Source organism: Saccostrea cucullata, unplaced genomic scaffold (genome assembly GCF_032062105.1).
Source record: "Saccostrea cucullata isolate Sc308-1 unplaced genomic scaffold, CSIRO_AGI_Scuc_v1 ctg2293, whole genome shotgun sequence".
NCBI lineage: Eukaryota > Metazoa > Mollusca > Bivalvia > Ostreida > Ostreidae > Saccostrea > Saccostrea cuccullata.
Window position 1 is genome coordinate 84,661 of NW_026925499.1, and position 23,478 is coordinate 108,138.

The 23,478-nt window shown below is 34.5% G+C and overlaps 4 protein-coding genes across 4 annotated transcripts; all 4 read left to right on the forward strand.

Annotated features, from left to right (window-relative positions):
- The first annotated feature begins 1,028 nt into the window (after positions 1–1,028).
- Positions 1,029–2,275, forward strand: LOC134269019 (uncharacterized). The gene is made up of 2 exons (XM_062751243.1): positions 1,029–1,145; positions 1,935–2,275. The coding sequence occupies exons 1-2, from the start codon at positions 1,080–1,082 to the stop codon at positions 2,241–2,243; spliced, it is 375 nt and encodes a 124-aa protein (XP_062607227.1). The 5' UTR covers positions 1,029–1,079; the 3' UTR covers positions 2,244–2,275.
- Positions 2,276–4,076: 1,801 nt separating this feature from the next.
- Positions 4,077–6,529, forward strand: LOC134269021 (uncharacterized). Its single transcript, XM_062751244.1, has 3 exons — positions 4,077–4,177; positions 4,461–4,542; positions 6,082–6,529. Exons 1-3 carry the CDS (start codon positions 4,110–4,112, stop codon positions 6,472–6,474), a joined length of 543 nt encoding a protein of 180 aa, XP_062607228.1. The 5' UTR covers positions 4,077–4,109; the 3' UTR covers positions 6,475–6,529.
- A 2,686-nt stretch (positions 6,530–9,215) lies between these two features.
- Positions 9,216–12,933, forward strand: LOC134269028 (death-associated inhibitor of apoptosis 2-like). Its single transcript, XM_062751251.1, has 7 exons — positions 9,216–9,300; positions 10,395–11,220; positions 11,426–11,610; positions 11,764–11,824; positions 11,969–12,130; positions 12,461–12,577; positions 12,731–12,933. The coding sequence occupies exons 2-7, from the start codon at positions 10,401–10,403 to the stop codon at positions 12,925–12,927; spliced, it is 1,542 nt and encodes a 513-aa protein (XP_062607235.1). The 5' UTR covers positions 9,216–9,300; positions 10,395–10,400; the 3' UTR covers positions 12,928–12,933.
- Positions 12,934–16,126: 3,193 nt separating this feature from the next.
- On the forward strand, positions 16,127–22,231 carry LOC134269029 (caspase-8-like). The gene is made up of 7 exons (XM_062751252.1): positions 16,127–16,487; positions 17,624–17,856; positions 18,139–18,342; positions 18,534–18,611; positions 18,798–19,097; positions 19,396–19,786; positions 21,714–22,231. The coding sequence occupies exons 1-7, from the start codon at positions 16,156–16,158 to the stop codon at positions 21,865–21,867; spliced, it is 1,692 nt and encodes a 563-aa protein (XP_062607236.1). The 5' UTR covers positions 16,127–16,155; the 3' UTR covers positions 21,868–22,231.
- The last annotated feature ends 1,247 nt before the right edge of the window (positions 22,232–23,478 follow it).

A 23,478-nucleotide genomic window follows, 5' to 3' on the forward strand; every position in this document is an offset into this window, starting at 1 on the left:
TTATTTGTTAGATTACTGAAAATTCACTTCCAGCGAGTTTATTGCCTGGAGAGACAACTATAAATGGTTGGGAGGTGGATAAACTATACATATTGGCTACAGAATGTGTCTAGAATTAGGGAGTGAAAGGTAGTTGATTGACCAATGCTAGAAAGTGGAGAATTTCTCCCCAAAATTGCGCAAAAAATATTGCGCCGTAAATTGCACCTTTTTTGCACTACGGGATCTGTAGCGTTATGGTCAAAGACAAATATATAAAACCATAACGCTACAGATCTGCAGCTAGAGCTTTCATACTTAACATCAACTTTCACCTTTGACCTTGGAGTTTGACCTAAATGTACCTTTCAAATACTTATCCTTGGACATAACTTTGACCTCGACCTTCACGATTGATCTTATTTTTTTTTAAATCCAACTTCGGTGATAATTTCTGAATGACATATGATATGACGTTCATATTTGACACAATATGTCATAAAAAAAAGACATCTCACCCATAAAGACACCGAAAGAGGGGGACAAAATTTTCTTTGATTTTGCTTGTTATTTATAACTCTTAGGCACCTCGATCGATCGGTGGTTGCTTTCGTCACGTTTTACACTCTAAGAAGTTATCATGGGTTTAGCTATGAGTTATGAGTTTTGAAATAAGATGGAAATATCTAGGTTACAGTGATTATATTTACACGTTCAGCAAAGAAAAAAAGAATTTTAACCCACGTTGAATGTAACCTTACGTTCCTCTCAATGTAAAATGCATTACTTTTAAGTTCTGGATTAAGAAAATCTAGATCTATCTCCATGTTTCAGATAAACGGTCAATCGTTTTGGATAGATTTTAGATAGTGTCTTAATACCAGTACATGGAATGGCCTTATCCTCCACAAAATCACCATGCTGGTTTTTTTTTCTTCTTGGTGCATAAACCTGGAAAGACATAACCTTTTCTCACAAGTTGTCAAAAGTACCTGGAACTTTTGATTCCAAGGTTTAATTGTGACAAAACCATAAAAACTAGACAAGATAAGAAACACATAACACTGCACATTTAGTTGAACAGAACTGCAAGACAGACCATGTATGTATTAGTCTTCATAGGACTGTTCTCTTTAGTCACAGGTGTCGCCGGACAGAAGAGGCAGGTAAAAAAAATCCATTTCTTATAAAGAAAATAAGAATACATTTTACTTTGATAAATTTTTAACTTATTCAAAAAGGATTTCAAACGTATTGAAATTTTGCACATTTAAAGTTATTATAATACTATTTTTATTATATATGCATTCTCGATAAAATATTTGCTAGACATAATTTTTAATCTTGCTATTTTGAAAAGAATACCCAATTTGCTGATGATTCTAGAGTAGTTTTTAAAGGGGCCTGGACACAGTTTCATCTGATTTTTTTTAAAAACCAATTGTAATGTTTACAATTCCTACATAAGACATCATCTATTGATTAGCAAACATTTGAACATCATTTGTTGATTGACAGACGAGATACAGAACTTAAAGTTCTTCATAAAGTAAACAAGGCTCGTGCCTTGTTTTTGATTACATATAGAAAATATTGTATTTATAACAAAATGAAGTTCAGCAAATCAATAGTAACTGTTGAAACGTATTTAAAATTAATTTTATTTGAAATTATCTACCTTGAACGAACGTATATTTGTTTATTTACCTGTGTAAACAAAAACATGACACTAGCCTTGTTTACACATGGCAATTAGGTTTGGAGCTCTAAATCTGACTTGTATCTGGACATCTGGCGATCAAATTTTTGAGGATCATTAGAAAGACCCTAGTTATATATTTGAAAAAATGGAAAAATAAATTTTGAAATTTTAGCTTAAACTGTGTCCATGCCCCTGTAATGTTAAATACGCCTGAGCCTAAAAAAACACTAATTTTACTTTTAAAAAATTTCAGGATGAGCATTATTTTATGGAGAACAATTGCTCGATGTCAGACCGAAGCGCTAGCTGCCCATACGGATTTTGTTGCGCGTATGACGAGTTTTTCCGCATCCTCTACTACTGCAAAAAGCTTGGCACCGTAGGCAAATCGTGTTCCACTGTGTCCAGCGATTCTGATTGTCCCTGTGAAGAGGGCCTCACCTGTGTCCCCACCGTCCACGGGAGTACTTTTGTTACTATTTATGGACACTGCCAGAAGCCTGATTCCTCCGCTAGTCCTGGAACGACGAATAATGGCCATCACGTACCAATAGTTGGATGATATTTCTGAAATATACTTGAGATAAAATCTGTGTAGCAAACACAAAATAAATCATCACCATACTTCTGGGAATTAAAATTTAAAGAAATGTTAATCTATTTACAAAATCACAGTCATTTAAAAATCGGCACTCATGGTATTTATTCTATAAATGAGTATATAATGTCATGATAGAAAAGGTCACAGACTAAAAGTTCTATCGCCAGACATTGATAACTTCGTGCGAAAGAAGTAATGATGTAATAATTTGCAGTTCTTACACGTCTGTTATCAAAAATGGTCAAGTACTTTCAACCTTAATTGTGTCAAGTCTTTGAAATGTATGCGTAGGGATCCAGTACAAGATTGTCTTTCGAGCACTTCAGTGCATAGGGATGGAAAATACTTAAATGATTCATGAGTGAACTTATGTAACCTAACTTGTATTTTCAGGTCCAGTATGTATTGTGTTTTGATCGTTTACATACATGTAGATGTATATTTGGCATTGTTAAAATTCTAGACACTTAAATATGTATATGCTTCAATTTTGGTGTTGATAGTTCCTTAATTCGCCAAAATGGAACTTAAGGAGGCTAGGGGGTCAACAAAGTATTTTTTTTATTAACCACCATATATACCTTAATTTTTTTTTTTAGATATGACATCTTAAGCTATCAACTATCATTTGGCAAAGAAAAATTTCATAAATCTTAGTTTTAAATTTTGATAATTTTTATTTTATCTTTATATGGAGCTCTTCTTCTAAAGGAGATCAAAATAGTATAAAAATAGCCACAACCACACAACTCCTCTAAGTTTGAAGTTGGCGTTTTGTGCATTTTAAAGGCTTTATTGCAATATCTTAGCAAACAAATATTCCATTATTAATATTGATTCATTGGGGCAAATGTGCTTTAAGTCTCAGTTAAGACTTCCTCAAGGTAGCACAGAATTATATTCGTGTTATATACTAGCAGGTTTAGTACCCAAAATTTCCTTGTAATAATTAAAAGTATGTTCATTTTAGCTGGAAATTGGAAACCTGGGATGTTTTGCGATTTGACCAGTTTGAATTGTTTTGATACACCAATGAACATAAATGGAACATTTATTGACTGAGTTCTCGGGCAACATGCGTTTTGTCGGACCCCAAATCCAAATTGTCTGCCAGAGGCTCTTAGGCCGAAAGCTTACACTTTGGTTCAAGGGTCCCACAAAACGCATTTTTCCCGAGAACTCAGTTAATAAATGTTTTGTATCACCTTTCATTTTATTCTAATTCTTGACATACGTGTATATTTTGTACTGTCTTCCGTAATGTAACATCAGGTCCGTCAGTGTTGAACACCAACAAATGAAAATGAGATTATAAGCTTCGCCCATTCTGTAACATAAGCGGTCCAACATCTCACTCAGCGGTCAAACATTGATTTTTTTTATGCCTCTCATAAAAACATCAGAAATGCTAGCTTTTTTTGTATAGACTTGTAGAGGAACAAATTTGTAAATGTATCACAAAAGCTATTGTCAATTTATTTGCGTAGGCGTCGGAACCGGGGGGAGGGGGGCTTAGCTACCCTTTTTTCTGCAAATATATAAATTATATAGCATTGGAAATTGGAGTTTATCTTTTTTTATTGCTTTAATCCCCACCCACTTTCAATTAGCCCCCCCCCCCTTTTGATTTGCTTCCGGTCCGACACCTATGATTTGAATGCACTAATCTGACTTTTCCATATGAAACTTGATGAACCCTCGTGTCCTTGCTTTAGAGCCAATGAAATGTGAATCCTGGTACTGTTTTGAAAACAATAATGAAGGTGTTCCACAGGGCTTGGCATTATACATGTATATATAAGTGAGCATTATTACGGAGTGTTCATAATGGCCAAACAGAAGGATAGCCGAACACGTATATATGAGAAGAAACAAACAGCGAATCGAATGAGAAGGTGGTAAAGTCTCCTTAATTTGTGATATCAGAGTTCTATTTTTGTGTCAGCATTCCGGGTACAAACCAACATCTCTGTGTATATACGTTGAAAGAGAAACATTAACTATACATTCCCGAATCCAAGATTGTAACATCGTGTAATAACCTCTCGGACTGTATACCCTTATCCCGACTTTTTGTCTATAGTAACAGGAATATGACCTCAAGACTTTGGGGATCGTGTCAGACATAAAAATTAAGCCGAGATAAGAAAAGCAATCGTTGCACAATTATTTTTAAAGGACTGTAAAGAAGAGTATGTACTTTTTGGCCATCATTGGACTATTCTCACTAGTGGCTGGTGCCCCTAGGGAAAAAAGACAGGTAACTGGATTAATTAATTTTTTCTTGTTAATCCAATGTTGATGTAATTATTCTTTGGATTTTTAAAATATTTTTAAAATAAATTTTCATCCCATCAGGTCACCAATAAGATTTGATAATGACTGACGATATGTTCATTAGTACATCCACCAAAGTTGTGGTACACTGTAATACTAATGGTACTTTGATAAGTCTTGTAAAGTGACCTAATGCGACCTTAAATGTCCTACTTAATGGAAATTTGGTATTGGAAACCGATGAATGTCCAAGATTACTTTCTGCCCTATTTAAGAGGGTTGGATGCATGGTCACTGGTCATGGCTACTTTTTGACTACTTGTATTTAGCCATTCTTGTAAATTAAGGCGAATTTGGAATAACAATTAAAGTAAGGGCTTTAAATATGTTATATTTTTTATCATGCGTTTTTCATCACGTAAATTTAGTTTATGACTAAAACGGTTTATTTTCAAAATATTTTCAAGAGGATTTATTGGGTACACTGTAATTTGTTAAATATTGACCATTAGTCTTTTTTGACATTGTAGTCGGTATATGTAAATTAATATAACGTAACTCATAAGAATTTAAATAAGAAAATAAAGTATAAATATATTATTCAATACTTAAATGTTGTTAATAGAACCCAACATTATCATTTAATATTTTAACATGTTTTAGGACAATTTTTAATAAAAATTTGTTATAGCTCATGTGTGAAAATAGATTTGATCTTGGGCTTTGGAAAGAAGTTAGAAATGTATATAATTAGGTATTTATAGATCTAACGTTATACAATTAATTCCTTTGCATGGTTTGATAATAGACCTACACATGTAAATGCACCAAAGTAAGTTTTTGAATGTATGGGGTCATTTGATTTTCGAAAGGGATATACGAAAATCATACAATCGTGAAAAATAATTAATAATATAAACATATATATAAGAAAAATAATAACACTTTTTTATGCAATTAATTAGTTAAACCTCCTGGCCCAACGGGTGTACTAAAATCAGATTATATATCTTCAAACATAATATTCAACATAAGAATCAAATTTATCGTACTGTATGGGAGAAGCTCTTAAAAAATATGGGTCTCGGAAATTAAAAAAAAAAATATCTTTAGCAATTTGACCTAACTCGTTTTTTTTATTTTATGTATTTATTTTTTGATTATGAAATTAAAATGAGTTTGTTCGAGTGATTTCTTTTATTTTAGAATTAAACTCTACATTAGCAAAACCTCAATTGGAACGGTATTTTTTTTCGTTCAGCATATTACAAAGTATAATTTTTTTTCTAACAATATAAAGACGCAATTTTAAAGTTAATTTTCATTGTTTTCGAGGTATGGAAAGACCCACGAATTCATGACTACCACGAAATGTAAAATTTAAAATGCAATATTAGCCTACTTTGTTCCAAACTCGAAATCAAATCCCCATATAATCCTATCAATATTTTTTTCTCAAACCTCGAAAATCTCCACCCACTAAATTAAAATACGTGATTTTACATTATATGTTTAATTTCAGGATGAGACTTATTTCATGGAGAATAAATGTTCGATGGCCGCCCGAAACTCAAGTTGCCCCACCGGATATTGCTGCGCGTATGACGAGTTCTTCCGCATCATCTACTATTGCAAAAAACTTGGCGTCGCAGGCGAGTCGTGTTCGACTGTGTCCAGCGATGCTGACTGTCCATGCGAACCCGGACTGGCGTGTGTTCCGACAGTTCAAGGGTCAAGTTTTGTTACCATATATGGAAGGTGTCAAGTGAAGTCCCAACCCACCACTGTTGCTGTGACAACAGATGGCGCTGTAACGGCAGGTGGCGCTGTAACGACGAATAGTCCTACAGACAATCCGACAGACAACAAGGGACATAACACGCATCACGTGACGCACAAGCCACACCATGGATAATCTTTTACAATTGTCATTTTTTGAAGTAAAATATATATAATAATATAGCAGGAACCGAATTTTGTCTTGATAAATATAATCAGATAATCTGCCCAAACCTAAAGGGAGCGGGCAAGATTATTAATTGTTAGGGGGAAAAAAATGCAAACCCCCATGGAGACACGGACCCTTAAGTAATCAAGAAGAGCTTCAATTATCTGAAGAAAATAGGCTTTTAAAGTCTGTTCGTGATACCTCCCTCGAAATAGATTTTTTTTTAAATAACTTGACAGGATTAATTTTTTCTTGTTTGTGAAGACAACAAGAGGCCCATGGGCCTTATAGGTCACCTGAGTATTATGTAGCAACTTTCGAACAATTGAATTTGGTTCGGCACCCTACCCAAAGGAACCACTAACCATGGGGCCACTTATTTCAAAATTTAGGAAATTTTATCATAAATTTCATTTTATCATAAATGGTTGATTAATACCAAAGAGCAGATTTCAAAGCACTAATTTATTTTCAGAATATGTCCCACCCCACCCCCCCCCCCCCCCCGATACCCCTGAAATAAACCATTTTGCTACATGCATCTTTTTTCATCATAAATATATATACTTAGATCATTGACATAATACCCTGGAGCAAAGGAAAAGCTTATCAAAGATTTTATGTATTTTCTCTCTATAATCAAAAGAGCACCCCCCCCCCCCTTACACCAAAAGGGAAAACCCCTGACACAGAGGTCATGAAACTCACTAATTTGGTTGAGGCACTCTTGCTCATAATAAGTATATATTAAGTTAGTTCATTTAATACCCAGGGGCAGAGAAGAAGATTTTCAAAGAATTAATGCCTTTTCACTACGTAATCAATAGAGCCCAACCCTAACACCAAAACCCCCGACCCCGAGGCCATATCCCGGTAACATTCACAATTTTAAAAGAGGCATTCTTGCTCATCATAACTGTATACTTAAAGTTAGTTTATTTAATACCCAGAAGCAGAGAAGAAAATTTTCAAAGAATTAATACATTTTCACTATATAATCAATAGAGCCCCGCCCTAACACAATAACCCCTGACCCAGGGCCATAAAATTCACAATTTTGGTAGAGACACTCTTGCTCATCATAAGTATGCACTTCGTTAGTTTATTTAATACCTAGGAGCAGAGAAGATTTTCAAAGAATTCATGTATTTTCACTATATAATTAATAGAGCCGGCCACGCCCTAACACCAAAATCCCCGACCCTTAGGCCATAACATTCACAATTTTGAAAGAAACATTCTTGCTCATCATTACTTTATACTTAGTTCGTTTATTTAATACCCAGGAGCAGAGAAGAAGATTTTTGAAGAATTCATGTATTTTCACTATATTAATAGAGCCTCGCCCTAACACCAAAAGCCCCTAACCTTGGGCAATAAAATTTACAATTTTGAAAGAAACACTCCTGCTCATCATAACTATGAACTTAGTTAGTTTATTTAATACCCAGGAGCAGAGAAGATTTTTGAAAAATTCATGTATTTTCACTATATAATTAATAGATCCCCGCCCTAACACAAAAAGCCCCGACCCTGGGGTAATAAAATTCACAATTTTGAAAGAAACACTCCTGCTCATCTTAACTATTTACAATGTACCTAGTTAGTTTATCTAATACCCAGGAGCAGAGAAGATTTTTCAAAGAAATAGTACATTTTCACTATATATATATATAACCTATATAGCCCCGCCCTAGCACTATAGAACCCCTGAACCTGGGTCATGAATTTCACAATTTCTGTAGAGGATTCAATGCTTAGTACATTCATACCGACAGTTTGAAGACATGAAGATAGTTGTAAATTTCATTTCCTCTGGGGTGGGTGGGGTGGGGATGGGGGTCACAGGTGGCATCGTTTTAATACTGCATATATGAGTTTCAATAATATAACTCATGAATTAAGAGGCAAAATCAAATGGAACTAGTTTTTGGTTTCGACGTTAAATAGGCAAACTAGAAAATACACTAGTACACAAGAAAAAAATACAATATATTATTTCACCTTTAAAGTTTACCCTGCGTTTCTTTTTCCTTTCAGTAAGATAAAATAAATGATCTGACATTCATGTTAATTAAGAGGGTTAGCTGCGTGATGTATACTTTCTCCAGAAAGCATTAAAATATACAATTATTATTGCATGCATTGTTTAAAACACGTACGTTTTATCTTATATCATCGTCGCAAACCACGGCCATAATATGTACGAATTTTAATGCCACCTTGAAAGGCTTCTGAATTAAAGATTCTTTTGATCGCGTCTCATTCACTGTTGAATTAAACACAGAATTAAGTAAACACACTTTATATATATATATATAGCACCCAATATCCCATTTAAAATTTCCATATTGATGATTAAAAATCTTGTCAGCATATATATTTTAAGTAATTCTTATCTATGCCACGTGACCATTTCGATTTAGTCATCACTACGATATATTTTTAACATTTTGGAAAATGCAGGAGACTATTTTTAGCTACACGTTATTTTTATCTTGTTTATGTTCGCAAATTGAAAATAAAATTCATCTGATACATATACATATTTTATTGAACATTTTATTAATTTGTTTTTGGCAATTCGGTCTCATCACCATTGCTACATGTATATATACTATATATCTTCCAGTTCCAGTTTATCTGAAATCAATATTGTGCGACTAATATTGGTAAATACCGTAAAAACCCGAAACTATTTTTAGACACACCGTAATGCGTCCTAGTTAGAATTGTTTATCGATAGTACCACAATCAACTAAAGAAGCAGTCAGTACAGCTGATTTTTCAATAGTAAGTATTTGTAGATGTTCAACCTATTACTTTATTAATTATCTAGAGGTATACATTTGTAAATAGACTGCTTAAATCATTTTATATGATTTAAAATCCATAATCGTTTTGTATTTTATGTTACTCTTTCTCTGTGCACTAACTGAACTTCAGTATAGAAATTTCTACAATATTAATTACCAACATAACGTTCGTAAGTAAATCTTAATTCTATATTAAAAAAAGGTGTTATTTAGGTGAAATTGAAATTTGTCACAACTTATAAGTGAAAGAACATATACATTGTACTATAGTACAACTGCACCGAATAACTACTGCACGGCATTCCTTAGAAAAATTCTTAAAAGTAATAACATAAAGCGTGAAATAATCAATACATTCATTAAATTGAAACGTAAGCAATCAGTAATTTTTGGGTTTATTGCAGTAATATTGTTTGTTTTTCAAAATTTATTTAGTATTAACTATGAATTTCCGGAAGAAAAATCCAATATGTTTTTGCGTGGGTTTTGGGTAATTCCATTTTTGAAAATCTTTTTGATAAAATCTTATTCAAACGTCCAAGTTATTGTAGTTAAGATATACGTATATTACGTACACAATTAATCACTTAAGTTCAAATTCAATATTCTTCCAAACTAATTATAATGGTACATGATCGAGGTTTTATTTACAACATTTATTTTGTACATACATGTAGAAAAAAATAAACATATTAAAGTACACGTGAAATGGCGACTATATATACAATTCAAATTATAATTTAACCACCTTTGGAGTCAGCGTTTGACAGCAATATTCTGAGGATTTGTAAAAATTTGGTCTAAAATTACAATATTTACTGGATAGATACTTTCTTTTTTATTCAGAAAAAAACGACATTCTATAAATACTAGTAGTTGATTCATCAGCATGCATATTTGTTAAGAATTGTATACATAAAGAATTAAGTTATTAATACGTACTAAAATCGAAGGCATATCAGCTAAGTATTGAGACATTTTTAAAAGGGAAGAAATAATGAAAAATAGTAAATTATAAATTTTAACTTCAAATAATGCTAGAGGAAAATTACAATATCCTTAATTTTGTAGATTTTTATGGATCGTAAAGACAACACAGGGATGAGGTCCCGTCCCCAGCAAGTCTCGGTCCCTCCCCCAGCCTTCCAAGTCCCCGAGCCCCAGTCTCTTAGCGAGGGAACGTCAGTACAAGTGTCCGAGGACGATGACTGTCGATCTAATTCCGAGTATTTCATACTGAGGCTAAATTCGAATGTCAGTCGTAATAGTGTGGCGTCTAACGGCGACGTAGAAACGGACAGTCATGTGTCTTCATTTTTTACGTCAGACTTATCAACTTGTGATGATGATTTAGAACATGACGGAGAAACTCAAACTTCACCATCGATTGTGTCATCGACCTTATCACATTTGTCATCACTTTCATCAGTTTCCACGGATTTTTTGTCATCAATATCATCGAATCCTTGTAGCCGACCTTCTTCAGAGTCGTGTTTCCTCGCATCCATGACAGAAACAGATTCTGTCAGTGACAACATGTTATTTGCCGATTCCAAGCTCTCAATGTGGACCCCGAACACCCCACCACAGATCCCCATTTCCCAACGCCGGGCCCCCATCACCCCACAACGAACCCCTAGTCTTGTTGCTTCAAAACTTTCAGAACTTAGAGAAGATTTTCATGTGTCTCCGGGATTTAATGTTTCTCCTGGATTCAATGTGTCGTCAGGATTTAAAGTGTCTTCGGGTGCTAACATCCCCTCTAGTTCTTTAGGAACACAGAGTCAATATCCTGAATATGCCGACGAACAAAACCGACTAGACTCTTTCAAGCACTGGCCCGCTCATTTAACCCAAACAAGTCATCAGATGGCTTTTGCTGGATTTTTCTATACTTGTAAGTCGGTTTTGGAAAATTGAATTCCTGCTCTTGACTTACGAGGGTTTCTTTTTTTCCAGATAACCATTATTTGAAATTTAAGTGTCATTGGTTAAACTTTGGTTTTAAAAGTTAAATTTTGGTCAATGGACCTAATTCCTGAATTGTATGTGTATTTAATTTTAAATAGATTGGCCTTTATTTGATTTTTCTTCCATTTCAGCATTCAGTGATTGGGTTCGCTGCTTTTGCTGTGGAATCGGTGTTCGCAACTGGGCGGAGGAAGATGACCCCTGGGTCGAGCATGCGCGATGGTCTCCAAGATGTGCTTACGTACGTCTAATGAGGAATCCCCAGTTCCTGGATGACGTAGAACGTGCTGTGCAGGAGAGAGAAGAGCAGCAGGAGGTGGGTATCGTATAATTTTAGGTTCAATTCATATTTTTGTTTAATTTAAATTTACATATCTTGCAGCAAATAAGACAGTATTGATGTTGAACAAACAGGGTTATAAGATAAGCAATATTCTTAATATCTTTATATTTTTCTTTTTTACTACAGATAAGAAATCAAGCGAATGTACCACTTGCAATACCCTCCCGAGTTGCAGAAGATATTTCAGGTAAGGCCTTCTGTCTATGATAAAGCATACAGTGTCAATAATTACTAGTATCCAAATAGCTTATGAAAGCTTATATGAATGAAAAATATTGATTTTGAGAAAAATTAATTATATATTTGAAAACCGATTCTTATACATTTTCAGATGTCAAAGCTAGTACTAGTAATCCAAAGACTGCCGAGGAATACCCCGAGAAAACACTGGAGAAAAATCCACTCTTAACAGATGCTGCCCAAACCGTGTTAGACATGGGGTTCCTACCCAAACAAGTCAAACGAGCAATAGATGTTGTCCTTCAAACGAAAAGTAAGATTTCTTTTTTTTTAATTTTCAGATTGAAGTTCTTTGACCACAAATATCGAAAAGGGAAAAATATTTCAGTTTTAAGGGGTGTGAGCTAACTTTTTGCGCCAGAATAAAGGAGAATTTGTAGAAAGGGTATCCTAAAGCTATTTTCAGTAATTTTTGCATGTGGTATTACACTGTAAAATCTTATCGATATCCGGATGCCCACATATGCTGTTGGAATTCTCTTCTTCCCTAAAAAAATGGAATAATTAAAATTGTTGCAAAATCTTTGTTCAATATGTGAAATTCACTAAATTATAATTGCTTCATTCGACGATCCTCTTTCAGCATGGCAGAAAATGACGGCAGAAGATATTATTGACGTTCTGACCGAGATTGAACAAGACAGCGCAGACTCATCCTATAGTCAGGAACCGGAAACAGGAAACGGAAATCTTACCGGAGGTATCTTTTGTTTTCAACGAATTTTTCTTTGGAACTACCAAACTTTATAAGATATATAGATTCAATAATTGAAAATCAAAATAAAAATTTAAGGCAATCGCATAATTTTGTTGTCTGCATAATTACTTAAATCATATACGATGTTTTTTTCAGATATGGAAAAGCTTAAAGAGAGAAACGAAGACTTAAAAGAACGAACACTATGCAAAATGTGTTGTATTGAGAAGGTCTCCATTGTTTTTCTTCCCTGTGGTCACTTGGTCAGTTGTGGTCAATGTTCCCCCGCGCTCAGGAAGTGTCCTATGTGTAGAAAGGAGATCAAGGGCACGGTGCGGGTCAAGTTTGACTGAAAGTATTATCATGAAATGTTCCAGACAATAACTGTGATACTTATATTTGGGGGATATATTGCCTGTGCAGCAAGAAAGTATACAAATAAAAATTGCTATTGATCGACCTGTTTAATTTTTTGAGAGCTGATAGCTTTGAAGTGAAATTCATTTTGCTTTTGTTTGATTAAGGGCTTTCTGGCTTGGGAGTTTGACTGTGAACATATGACATGCCTGTATGATGTACAAATTTGGTATACAAAAAATAAATATGATTTAATTATAATTGTGTATGTTGATCTCAATATTATTCTCAATATGGTTGTGTAAGTCTACTAATTAAAATATTATATTAACTTGTACATTATAAACATTGTGTTCTTACTTACTTTATTAATTAGATTGTTATTTTTGAGATATATTAAATAATTAAAACAAAGTACGATCTCCTCATGATCCTTTGGTGGCATTGGAAAAGGGAGTAAGTAAATAAAGCAATTTACATAATAATGTTATCTTCAATACCCATGTCAAAAATCAGATAACGATAAACATCGCCGTCTTTATCCAATCAGTTAGATACATGCATGTGTATTAGAAAAGAGGATTGAAGGGTATTTTGTCCTTACCAGCTTTTGACTTAATCAGTCAAATGTAAACAATTCCTTAGAAATTTAACCTGATTTAAAAAAAAAAAAAAAACTAAAAAGGGATTAGAAAAAAAAATAATTTCGAAAATGAAATGGTTGGAAAGGCTTGTAAACTGCAACGTTTAAGGAATATGACCTAAAAAATGAAAAGCACCAAAATCGTGGAAATAAAAAATAATACAATTTTAATTAGAATTTTTGCCGTAAGTATGTTGCAGAAATTGTATATTTGTAACAGGGGGTAAAGCTATGTGGGGTGGCATGACGGATGATGTCACCCCTTCCCCTTCTGTTGATGATTTTTATCCGAATTCCTCGTAAAAATAAAAGAAGTTATATGCTCATTTTATAAACTCTTCTAATGATATCCGATTTGTTTTCAAAAACAGTGCATGATCGAAATGTTTGGACAAAAATGTTTTCACGGAGCCAGAAAAGGGTTTCTTTTTCAACATGTTTAAGTTTGGTCCGAAAAATATGACGTTTTTCTGGCCAGGAAAACGTCCTGGCATGTAAAATACCAAAATCGTAAAAATGACAGGAAAACGTCAGATTTTTCGGATTACATGTTGTTCAAGTTGGGAAATGTTTTTGGATCCGTCCATGGCTAATGTGTTATTAATTTGCTTTAATTAGAATAAAAACAAGAGGCCCATGGGCCACATCGCTCTCCTGAGAAGCTTTTACCATTCTGTTCTTTACCAGATTTCCCCCTTTTAATACATATTGCGACCTCACCCTACCCTACGGATCATAATTTAGACATTTAGAAATCTACACTACCCCAGGATGCTTCCATGTGCTCATAAGTTTCAGCTTTTCTGGCCCAGTGGTTCTTGAGAAGATTTTCAAAGATTTCTCCTATGTATTTCAATGTAAAACTTTGATTCCCCATTGTGGCCCCACCCTACCCCCGGGGGTCATGATTTGAACAATTTAGAATCTACACTGCCCAAGGATGCTTTCACATAAGTTTCAGCTTTTCTGGCTCAGTGGTTCTTGGGGACGAAAAGATTTTCAAAGACTTTTCCTATACATATCTATGTAAAACTTTGATTCCCCATTGTGGCCCCTCCCTACCCCCGGGGGTCATGATTTGAACAATTTAAAATCAACACTACCCAAGGATGCTTCCACATAAGTTTCAGCTTTTCTGACTCAGTGCTTCTTGAGGACGAAAAGATTTTCAAGGACTTTTCCTATACATTTCTATGTAAAACTTTGATTCCCCATTGTGGCCCCGCCCTACCCCCGGGGGTCATGATTTGAACATTTTGAAATCAACACTACCCAAGGATGCTTCCACATAAGTTTCAGCTTTTCTGACTCAGTGCTTCTTGAGGACGAAAAGATTTTCAAGGACTTTTCCTATACATTTCTATGTAAAACTTTGATTCCCCATTGTGGCCCCGCCCTACCCCCGGGGGTCATGATTTGAACATTTTAAAATCAACACTACCCAAGGATGCTTCCACATAAGTTTCAGCTTTTCTGACTCAGTGCTTCTTGAGAAGAAGATTTTCAAAGATTTTTCCTATATATTTCTATATTAAACTTTGATTCCCCATTGTGGCACTGCCCTACCCCCGGGGGTCATGATATTAACAATTTAGAATCTACACTACCCAAGGATGCTTCCATATAAGTTTCAGCTTTTCTGGCCCAGTACGTGGTTCTTGAGAAGAAGATTTTCAAAGATTTTTTCTATATATTTCTATGTAAAACTTTGATTCCCCATTGTGGCCCCGCCCTATCCCCGGGGGTCATGATTTGAACAATTTAGAATCTACACTACCCCAGGATGCTTCCACATAAGTTTCAGCTCTTCTAGCCTGGTGGTTCTTGAGAAGAAGATTTTTTAATAACCCCACCCTATTTTTTGTCTTTTCTTGATTATCTCCCCTTGTGAGGGGACTTGGTCAGGACTTCATTTTAACAATTTAAATTCCCCTTCACTCAAGGATGCTTTGTACCAAGTTTGGTCAAAATTGACCCAGTGGTTCTTGAGAAGAAGTCAAAAATGTGAAAAGTTTAGAGACGGACAGACAGACGGACGACGGACAAAATGTGATCAGAAAAGCTCACTTGAGCCTTCGGCTCAGGTGAGAAAAAAAATACTGCAGCAAATGCTTTTTGTTGATTTACTGAATTTTGAAGAAGTGTAACATGTAGGCGTTTTGTTTGCTATAGTTTGGATTTTGGCTATTGAAATCGGCGCGTCGGCGCGCCAGCTGGATTTTTTTAAAATTCAAAAACCGCTATCTACATTATCTATACTTTTGAAATTAAACTACGTACGTAACCACCACCCCCCCCCCCCCCCCCCCCCCCAACACACACAGTGACACATACACAAAATATATCTACCTGCATGTATTTCATGTTTGGACAGTTTAAGCTTTCTTTTCCTGTTTAATATCTAATCAAGAAATAAAAGAGTGCCAATTAACTTTTTTGCCTGTGTTTACACAGCTCTGACCTAGTTAAAAAAAATATTACTCCATCGACAGAAATAGCCCTAACGTAATGTTTTGTGTTAGAACACATGTTTACATCAGTCAACACTGCTTACTGCGTAATTCACAGTAGCGCAGTCATCATGGACGAATGTGCTGATATACGCCGGATTTTGACAGAAATTTGGGAGAGGATGGATGAAGAAGATTTTAGAAGACTGTCTTTTCTCACCAAAGACGTCATTTGCAACAGAAAAAGGAAGGAACTGAAGAACAGTCTGGGATTATTTATAGCACTAGAGGAGGGAATGGTGATCCACATCAAAAGCGGTGATCTCTCGTTCTTAGAGGAAGCATTCAGTCTGATGCAGAGAAACGATATTGTCAGAATATTAAACGAGCAAAAAAGAGATCGAAATCATCTCAGTATGGCTACAGCTGATACTTCAAATAGAAATCTATTATTAGAGAAAAGGTGATTCATGGGAAAATCCAATCTATTTTGAACTTTTAAAAACGAAAGTACACTACACAAGTTTAGCTTAATAATCATGTTAATAGATCACGACTATATTTGTCTTGTTATTCTGGTTAAAAGGGTACACATATGTAATAACTTGGTATGCACAGTAAGTATACAGTATAAAAGCTTGGCGTGGTGTAAAAGGCCGAGGATGGAGTCTCTAAATTTGACCACAGGGGCTTGTGAAGAGAAAATAAATCAGTTCAAAAAAACATTAGTACCTCGGAGTGTTTTTTTTTTCTCTCCGAGGTGCTATTTTTTTTTTAATAACTGATTTATTTTCTCTACACAAGCCCCTTTGATTGTACATATAAGAGTGTCACGAAATGCAAGGGGTGAAGCCTATGTAAATTTTAATAAGCTTATTTTAGCCTTCATTCAGTGAAGAACACAAAAACTTTTGTAAATCTGTCAAGACTAAATAGCAGGGCAGAAATCTTGCCAATTTAATAATTTAAATCAAAAGCACTGGTTTTTTCAAAGCCCCCACATAAAAGTCATTTTTGGACTGAATCTAATTTTGTTGTTTCTCTCTTTTTTGAGAAGAGGGAAAATGAAACATTTATATTCACTAAGGGATAATACACTGTAATATATGTATTGATATTGGTTCGAGATGTAGCTGTGTCATTCAGCATTGTTCAGCCTCTGCTATGTAAAGAATTAAATAATTTAAAATAATAAACTCACTGGTTAAGCTGTTCCCCTGATGTTGACAAATGAAGGTCATATATTGTTTCACTGTCTCCTAGCTGTTTCTCATTTCATACCCCGAAAGATATTGTCAAATGGTCTACACAACATTGACTTTTGGCAGTAAAAAATGATGAATCATTCAGAAAACATCAAAAGGATTTTCTTGAAATTGTTTGGATAACATATGACATTCTAACAATTTCTCATGAAGAAAAGACTGCTTTGGCAGATTTGATAAGCAAGAGCTAAAATTTAAATAAAAAGAATATTCTCCATTCCTTGGACTTTGTGAGTAACTCTAGTTTGGAGAGACAATCCTTAGCATTTTACACCAAGCCTAAGAGATATAATTGTATTGTAGTAAAACAACACTCTTCATTTAATTATTTTAGAAAGCTGCTTTTCAAAGTTGGCGAAGAAACAGGTAAAGCTGAATTAAAAAATTTAAAGGACCAATTATCAAGGTGTGGAGTTGGGAAGAGAACATTAGATCAGGTGAAAGATGTTTGGGATGCTCTGGATTTGCTGGAGGAAAGAGTTTCAGAGAGAGAACTTCTTCGCTGCTTGAGAACTGTTTATGAAGAGGAAGGTGTACAAACAATGTTGGATGGCGTCATTAACAAAGGTATAGAAACATTTTCTTGGTGTGTAGATGAAAGCTGTATGAATTAGCATTCAATTTCATTGAAAGATGAAGATCTTAGGCATTATTTTTATAACCAGTATGCTTTCCCCTGTTAACAATTTGCATAAAATTAAATTAAGAAATAGTCACTGTTAATTTAGCTAATTTAATTAAAAGCCAGATATTGTTAAATACAGTGTGCATAACATCAATTAATTCTAGTCTCAACAATGTAATATACATACATGTACAGCGTGCATGTATTTCCTGTTACTGTAACAGATAATGCCAATGAAGCTGGGTGTACCCCAGATAAAGTCCCTGTACAAGAGATTGGTGAGGAGAACTGCACCGCTAATAAGAATGATCCACAAAGTGAAGAGGAAGGCAGTGAAAATCCTCAAACAACATTGACCCTGGACCCTAGTGGATTCTCCACCTTAGGAGGTTCAAGACTAGGAGCTTACAGCAGGGAAAGGCACCCAGGTTATAAATAGTCTGATAATAGTTAAATAATACATGTAGCTGTACACACAATTACTACAAGTGTAGTATGGTCAGCTGCATATTTGTTTTCATCACGCCTATGGTGGAAAGCAACTTCTGCTAATTTAAGTACAATAACAAGATAATCATTCTTTAAGATTTACCGCTAAATAAGAATTGTGTGTTTTTAGGGATCTGTGTCATTATCAATAACAAGGAGTTTGCAGATGACAACATGCAGACCCGTACAGGAACAGAGGTAGACAGGGGTAAGGGCATTTAAAGTAAAAACATCCATAATATTTCCTCACAGTAATCAGGTCCTATTATAGATATGTCTGATATATTAAACATGATCTTTGAAATTTCTTTAATTATGGATATGCCTGATATCATTTTTCATTAAACTGTGATAATGTACATGTACATGTATACCAATTTCGTTATGATTTCAGACAACCTAGAATGGCTTTTCACAACGTATGGCTTTAATGTCCTGGTACATAATAACCAGAGCTGTGAAAGAATGTTGCAAATACTGCAGGAAGTATGTAGTAGGAACCATGAGGATTATGGCGCCTTAGTTGTCTGTGTTTTGAGTCATGGGAAGCCAGATGCCGTGATTGGAAGTTGTGGTGGAGCCATCAACATTACGACCTTGACCTCACTGTTTCGTTCTGATATGTGCCCATCTCTTGCTGGAAAACCAAAATTTTTCATTCTACAAGCGTGTCAAGGATATCAAATTCAAAACGGTAATTAGACATGTGTACATTTTATAAATACTTAAAGGACAGAAAGTAATTACATGTACCAGACACATTTTGCCTTTATGCTTAAATAAAATTGAACATTGCATTGTATCTTTAATTGGTATTTTTCAATTCCCTGCATATTTCAATGGAAATTGATATGGAAGTCCCATCATTCTTTGTATTTTTTTCATCTCAGTATCTTAAATCTTTTAAAATAATTATGCGTATTCTTGAAATTTTTTTTTCATAGGAGACAACAAGTTTTGACTGTATAAGTTCTTTGTTTTTCCTTTTACAGTTTGGCATAGAACACCTATAGCTACCCCAGTTGAGTCAGACATTACCAGGATACCTCCAAATGGAACAGAAGAATCTGAGGTTTCGGATCCTAGTCCAACTCTACGCTTGCCTTCACCATCGCTGCTGAGAAACCTGAATCCCTATCTTTCCTACTTCTTACCCAATCAAAGGCGACATCCTTCCCTGAACTTGACTACTGGAAGCCCTCTGAGAAACCTGGGGCTCCTGCCTGCGTCTGATGGATTCACTCAGCTGGATCTTGCATCGGCGGAGGCAGATTTTCTGATAGCCCACTCTACCATGCCGGGGTACATGTCTATGAGAGATGAGAGGGAGGGGTCCTTTTTCATCCAGTCTTTAGTCAAACATCTAAAGGAGCACTCACCAAGGTTAGTATTTATGACAAAATTGATTGGTATCTCGATAGTTATCAGCATTTTGTTGATTTTATTTACCAGGGGTATTTCTGACGTAACTTAATGTGTTGTTCGAAATATTATATCACTCTCTATATGTTTTAAAAGGCAGTTTAAAGGGTTTTTTTCATAAAGGGAGGGGGGTCCATTCACTTGAAAAATAAAATGGAGGATTCAGAAGACTAGCAGTTTTTTAGAAACATTTTCTATACTTCAAAGATTACATTGGTCATATCCCTCAAAAATCCCCCAGTTCAGGGCTCGACATTAACACTTGTCCGCTTGTCCGGTACCAATGAAAAAAAATTACGGACAAGTGAATATTGCTGGGCACTTGTCCGATTGGACAAGTGATTACCGGCCGCCAGGAGGCGGTCGGTTATATGATATGAAAGTTTGAAGTCGCTGTGCGTTTCTGCGGAGTTAAAACAATTTAAATAAATAAATATTTAACATTAATATAATCGTATATTAAAATGAGCGTCTAAATCTTTAACATGAACGCACAATAAAAATAAAATTATTTTTTTTATAAAGAATGAGGTAAATATTTCATCCAATCCTGATTGAGAAACTTTGACATGTTTGAGGTGCGGAGAAAATTAGGACATGTGTTGGGCATAGTCTAAAGCAAAGACCGCGATATGAATGTTGCACAATTTTACTTTCTCAATTTAAACAGGATTTGTTGTAAGTATTTATTTTAAAATGACGTGTACACATATACAATATAAACATGTTCAAAAATATGGTTAAATGTTAATTCATCAAAAGACCTAGCAGGCTGTAGAATATTACAAGATTTGGTCCCTAGCATATGAGGATAATGCACGTTTTATAATGTGCCAAGAATTTTCCCGCTGCAACTCAAAGAAATTGAAAGAGAAAAAATGTAGTGGCGGATCTTGAGGGAGTTCAGTTTTTTCCTCTAAAAGAGAGCAAGAAGCCCCACATATTTGTTGCGTTTTATTAAATTAAAAAACACTGCATATCTAGTTGTAGATTACATTAAACTTTAGTTTTAAACTTTTAATGTACGTAAATGCCTCCTAATTATACAGGCCAACGGTTTGTTGACGCAGAGGTCCAGGGGTACTTTGCTTATACATGTAATACTGAACATGCATTATAATTAAGAAAATCATGCAATGTCGAGCACAAGCGTTTAATGTCACGAGGATATATATTAACAGATAAATATAAGATATTTTTAAAACAGATCACCAATTCAGTCTTAAGTTGCTTCATAGGAAAAATTAATTGGTTTGCGGCCGATTTTTGACGCTTGCGTCAATATATGTTTCTTGTTTTTAATGTAACGAATTCTTCAAATAATAATAATATTAAAAAAAAAACAACGATTGAATTAAGTTTATCGAATAAAAAAGGAAACATTACATATAAGCCGAATTTCGATCCCGATATCAATCACTATTTAAGCTCACACTTGATCGGGATCGATGTTCACTAATTGCAGCAATACTATTGCATGGCGTGGTTCTTACGACATTTGCGGGTTTGGAATATATTTGATTGATATTACAGATTCACTTGCAAACATTTATATTGTTGTCAGGACAGGAATTCTAGATAAAATTTTGTTTTATAAGTTGTTTGTCTTATTTATCCATAACAACACTAATTAATTAAGCATGTTTAATTTTTTAATTTTAGTAATATTGATTTCAAAATATCAATTGAAAATTTTTTGGACAAGTGAAGTTGAAGTTTGGACAAGGAAATATCTTGGTCACTTGTCCGAATGGACAAGTAGGAAAAAAAGTTAATGTCGAGCCCTGCAGTTGATCTGCCTTGCATACTTTAATCTAATGAAAAAATATTATATGTAACTTAGAGTTTCATTCAGCTTTAAAATCCAGTTTTAACAAATTACTTTCAGGGAGGATGTTGTGTCAATCCTCACAGAGGTCAACAAAGAGGTCAGTCAGAAAATTGGAAAAACCAAGGAAGGTCAAATCGCGGTCCAGATGCCGGAACCTAAACTCCGCTTGACCAAGAAATTTTATCTGTATCCTGTAGAAACAGAAGTCTGAGATGGGGGAGAGATCACGTGGTGTATCTGTAAAACCTGTGGGGAGGGCGGCCATTTTTGCGTTGTAACCCGCCGCTGGTCAGAGCATGGTCAGCGATCGTCCCAAGCCGATATCGTGGTTTTTGGCACATATCTACCACAGCAAATATTATATAATTAGTTATTGTATCATTTGATTGTAAAAAAGCTGTTGAAATATTGGTAATTTTTTCTCAATTTTTAAGTTTGATATATAGGAAAAAATGTGGAAAATAATAGGTTCATTTTCATGTATTTGTACAGTCCTTTTATGTTATTATATACTAGTACAGTGTATAGTTCTACATGTACATGTAAATATTGTATCATTACATATTAAATAAATCATACAGTCTGAGAGCATTATGTAAACTTTTTATAATAATAAACATATTTATTCACACAGCAGTGTTGTTCTTTAAATTTCTCCTAATTCTCAAGAAAGGAAAATATTTCAAAAGTGCTTTTTCATACATGGAGTACTGTAGCAAGCGCGGTTCCAGGATTTTTTCGGGGGGGGGGGGGGGGGTGTGTTCAACCCCATTCAAAAAGAAAGATCCAAACCAAATATTTCTTGAAAAAATGAAAACAAAAAACAAACAAAACAAATATTAAGAAAAATAAACCCACCAAACGTTAACTCCTATCTGAAAACTTATTTCGTGTCGAGAGAAGGGGGGAGGGGGGTCGTCGTTGAATAAAATTATAATGCCATCGCAGATTCCAGTTTTTAAACGGGCCCAAGGTCACTTTTAAATGGTGAAGTATATACGATTAGTAACTCTGCAAATTCCAGGGGGGTGGGGGGAGGATATCGCAGAATTTGTTATTCAATATTGCTGAATTGAACAATTGGGTTTCATTTTCTTCACAAAATTAAGGTGCATCTTACACGGCTGTCATAAAAAGGGGAGGGGTTGGGTGCCAGTGCACCAGGTAATTTATCTTAAAAAATTCGTTAAAATCTTAAGATAATTCAATATTTGCCTTAAAATTGAGTTTAATGCTACTCAATTTTGTTTTAAAAACAAACCCTTTATAAAGATATTTTGAGTGACACGTGTTTAAGTAGCAAATCTGGTTTAATTTTCTATATTGATTTTATAAGAAAAAAACAATTTTTCATTTTCTGTGTTTTAAGATATTTTAAACATGCACAAAGCAGTATGTCGTCAAAGTCCAACTGATACATAATAATTTAATTCAAAATTTTAAGACTATCACTGTTTTGGGATTTTCTGACATTGTTAGATGAACTTCGAATCCATACATTTTTGGATTTTTTTTTCCACTAAGAAGTTTTTAAGTGAATTAAATTGTTATTTTTACATGCACGGTCTGCACTTTGCTTTTCGCTGAGATATTCGCTGAAAAGTGAATAAAATAAAATCAGTTTTTATCGACGCTGTTCAAGTTTTAATACATATATACGATGTATTCATTTTGGAAAAATTTAGTGAGTGATGATAAAAAAAATTAAATGATAATTCTTCCTTGATTATTATTAAGTCATTACATAAACATGAGAAAATCGCTTTTCTATGTAACTATTGTCAAGATTAGAATAGACCTTGATTGAACTTTAGGTCTATAT

Coding starts and splice junctions, on each gene's coding strand:
- LOC134269019 (XM_062751243.1), top strand. CDS start 1,080: ATGTATGTATTAGTCTTCATAGGACTGTTCTCTTTAGTCACAGGTGTC. Junction 1,146..1,934: donor TCGCCGGACAGAAGAGGCAG/GTAAAAAAAATC, acceptor AAAAAATTTCAG/GATGAGCATTATTTTATGGA.
- LOC134269021 (XM_062751244.1), top strand. CDS start 4,110: ATGGCCAAACAGAAGGATAGCCGAACACGTATATATGAGAAGAAACAA. Junction 4,178..4,460: donor ACAGCGAATCGAATGAGAAG/GTGGTAAAGTCT, acceptor TTATTTTTAAAG/GACTGTAAAGAAGAGTATGT. Junction 4,543..6,081: donor CCCCTAGGGAAAAAAGACAG/GTAACTGGATTA, acceptor GTTTAATTTCAG/GATGAGACTTATTTCATGGA.
- LOC134269028 (XM_062751251.1), top strand. CDS start 10,401: ATGGATCGTAAAGACAACACAGGGATGAGGTCCCGTCCCCAGCAAGTC. Junction 12,131..12,460: donor TGTTGTCCTTCAAACGAAAA/GTAAGATTTCTT, acceptor ATCCTCTTTCAG/CATGGCAGAAAATGACGGCA. Junction 12,578..12,730: donor AAACGGAAATCTTACCGGAG/GTATCTTTTGTT, acceptor TGTTTTTTTCAG/ATATGGAAAAGCTTAAAGAG.
- LOC134269029 (XM_062751252.1), top strand. CDS start 16,156: ATGGACGAATGTGCTGATATACGCCGGATTTTGACAGAAATTTGGGAG. Junction 17,857..18,138: donor GGATGGCGTCATTAACAAAG/GTATAGAAACAT, acceptor TTACTGTAACAG/ATAATGCCAATGAAGCTGGG. Junction 18,612..18,797: donor AGGAACAGAGGTAGACAGGG/GTAAGGGCATTT, acceptor TTATGATTTCAG/ACAACCTAGAATGGCTTTTC.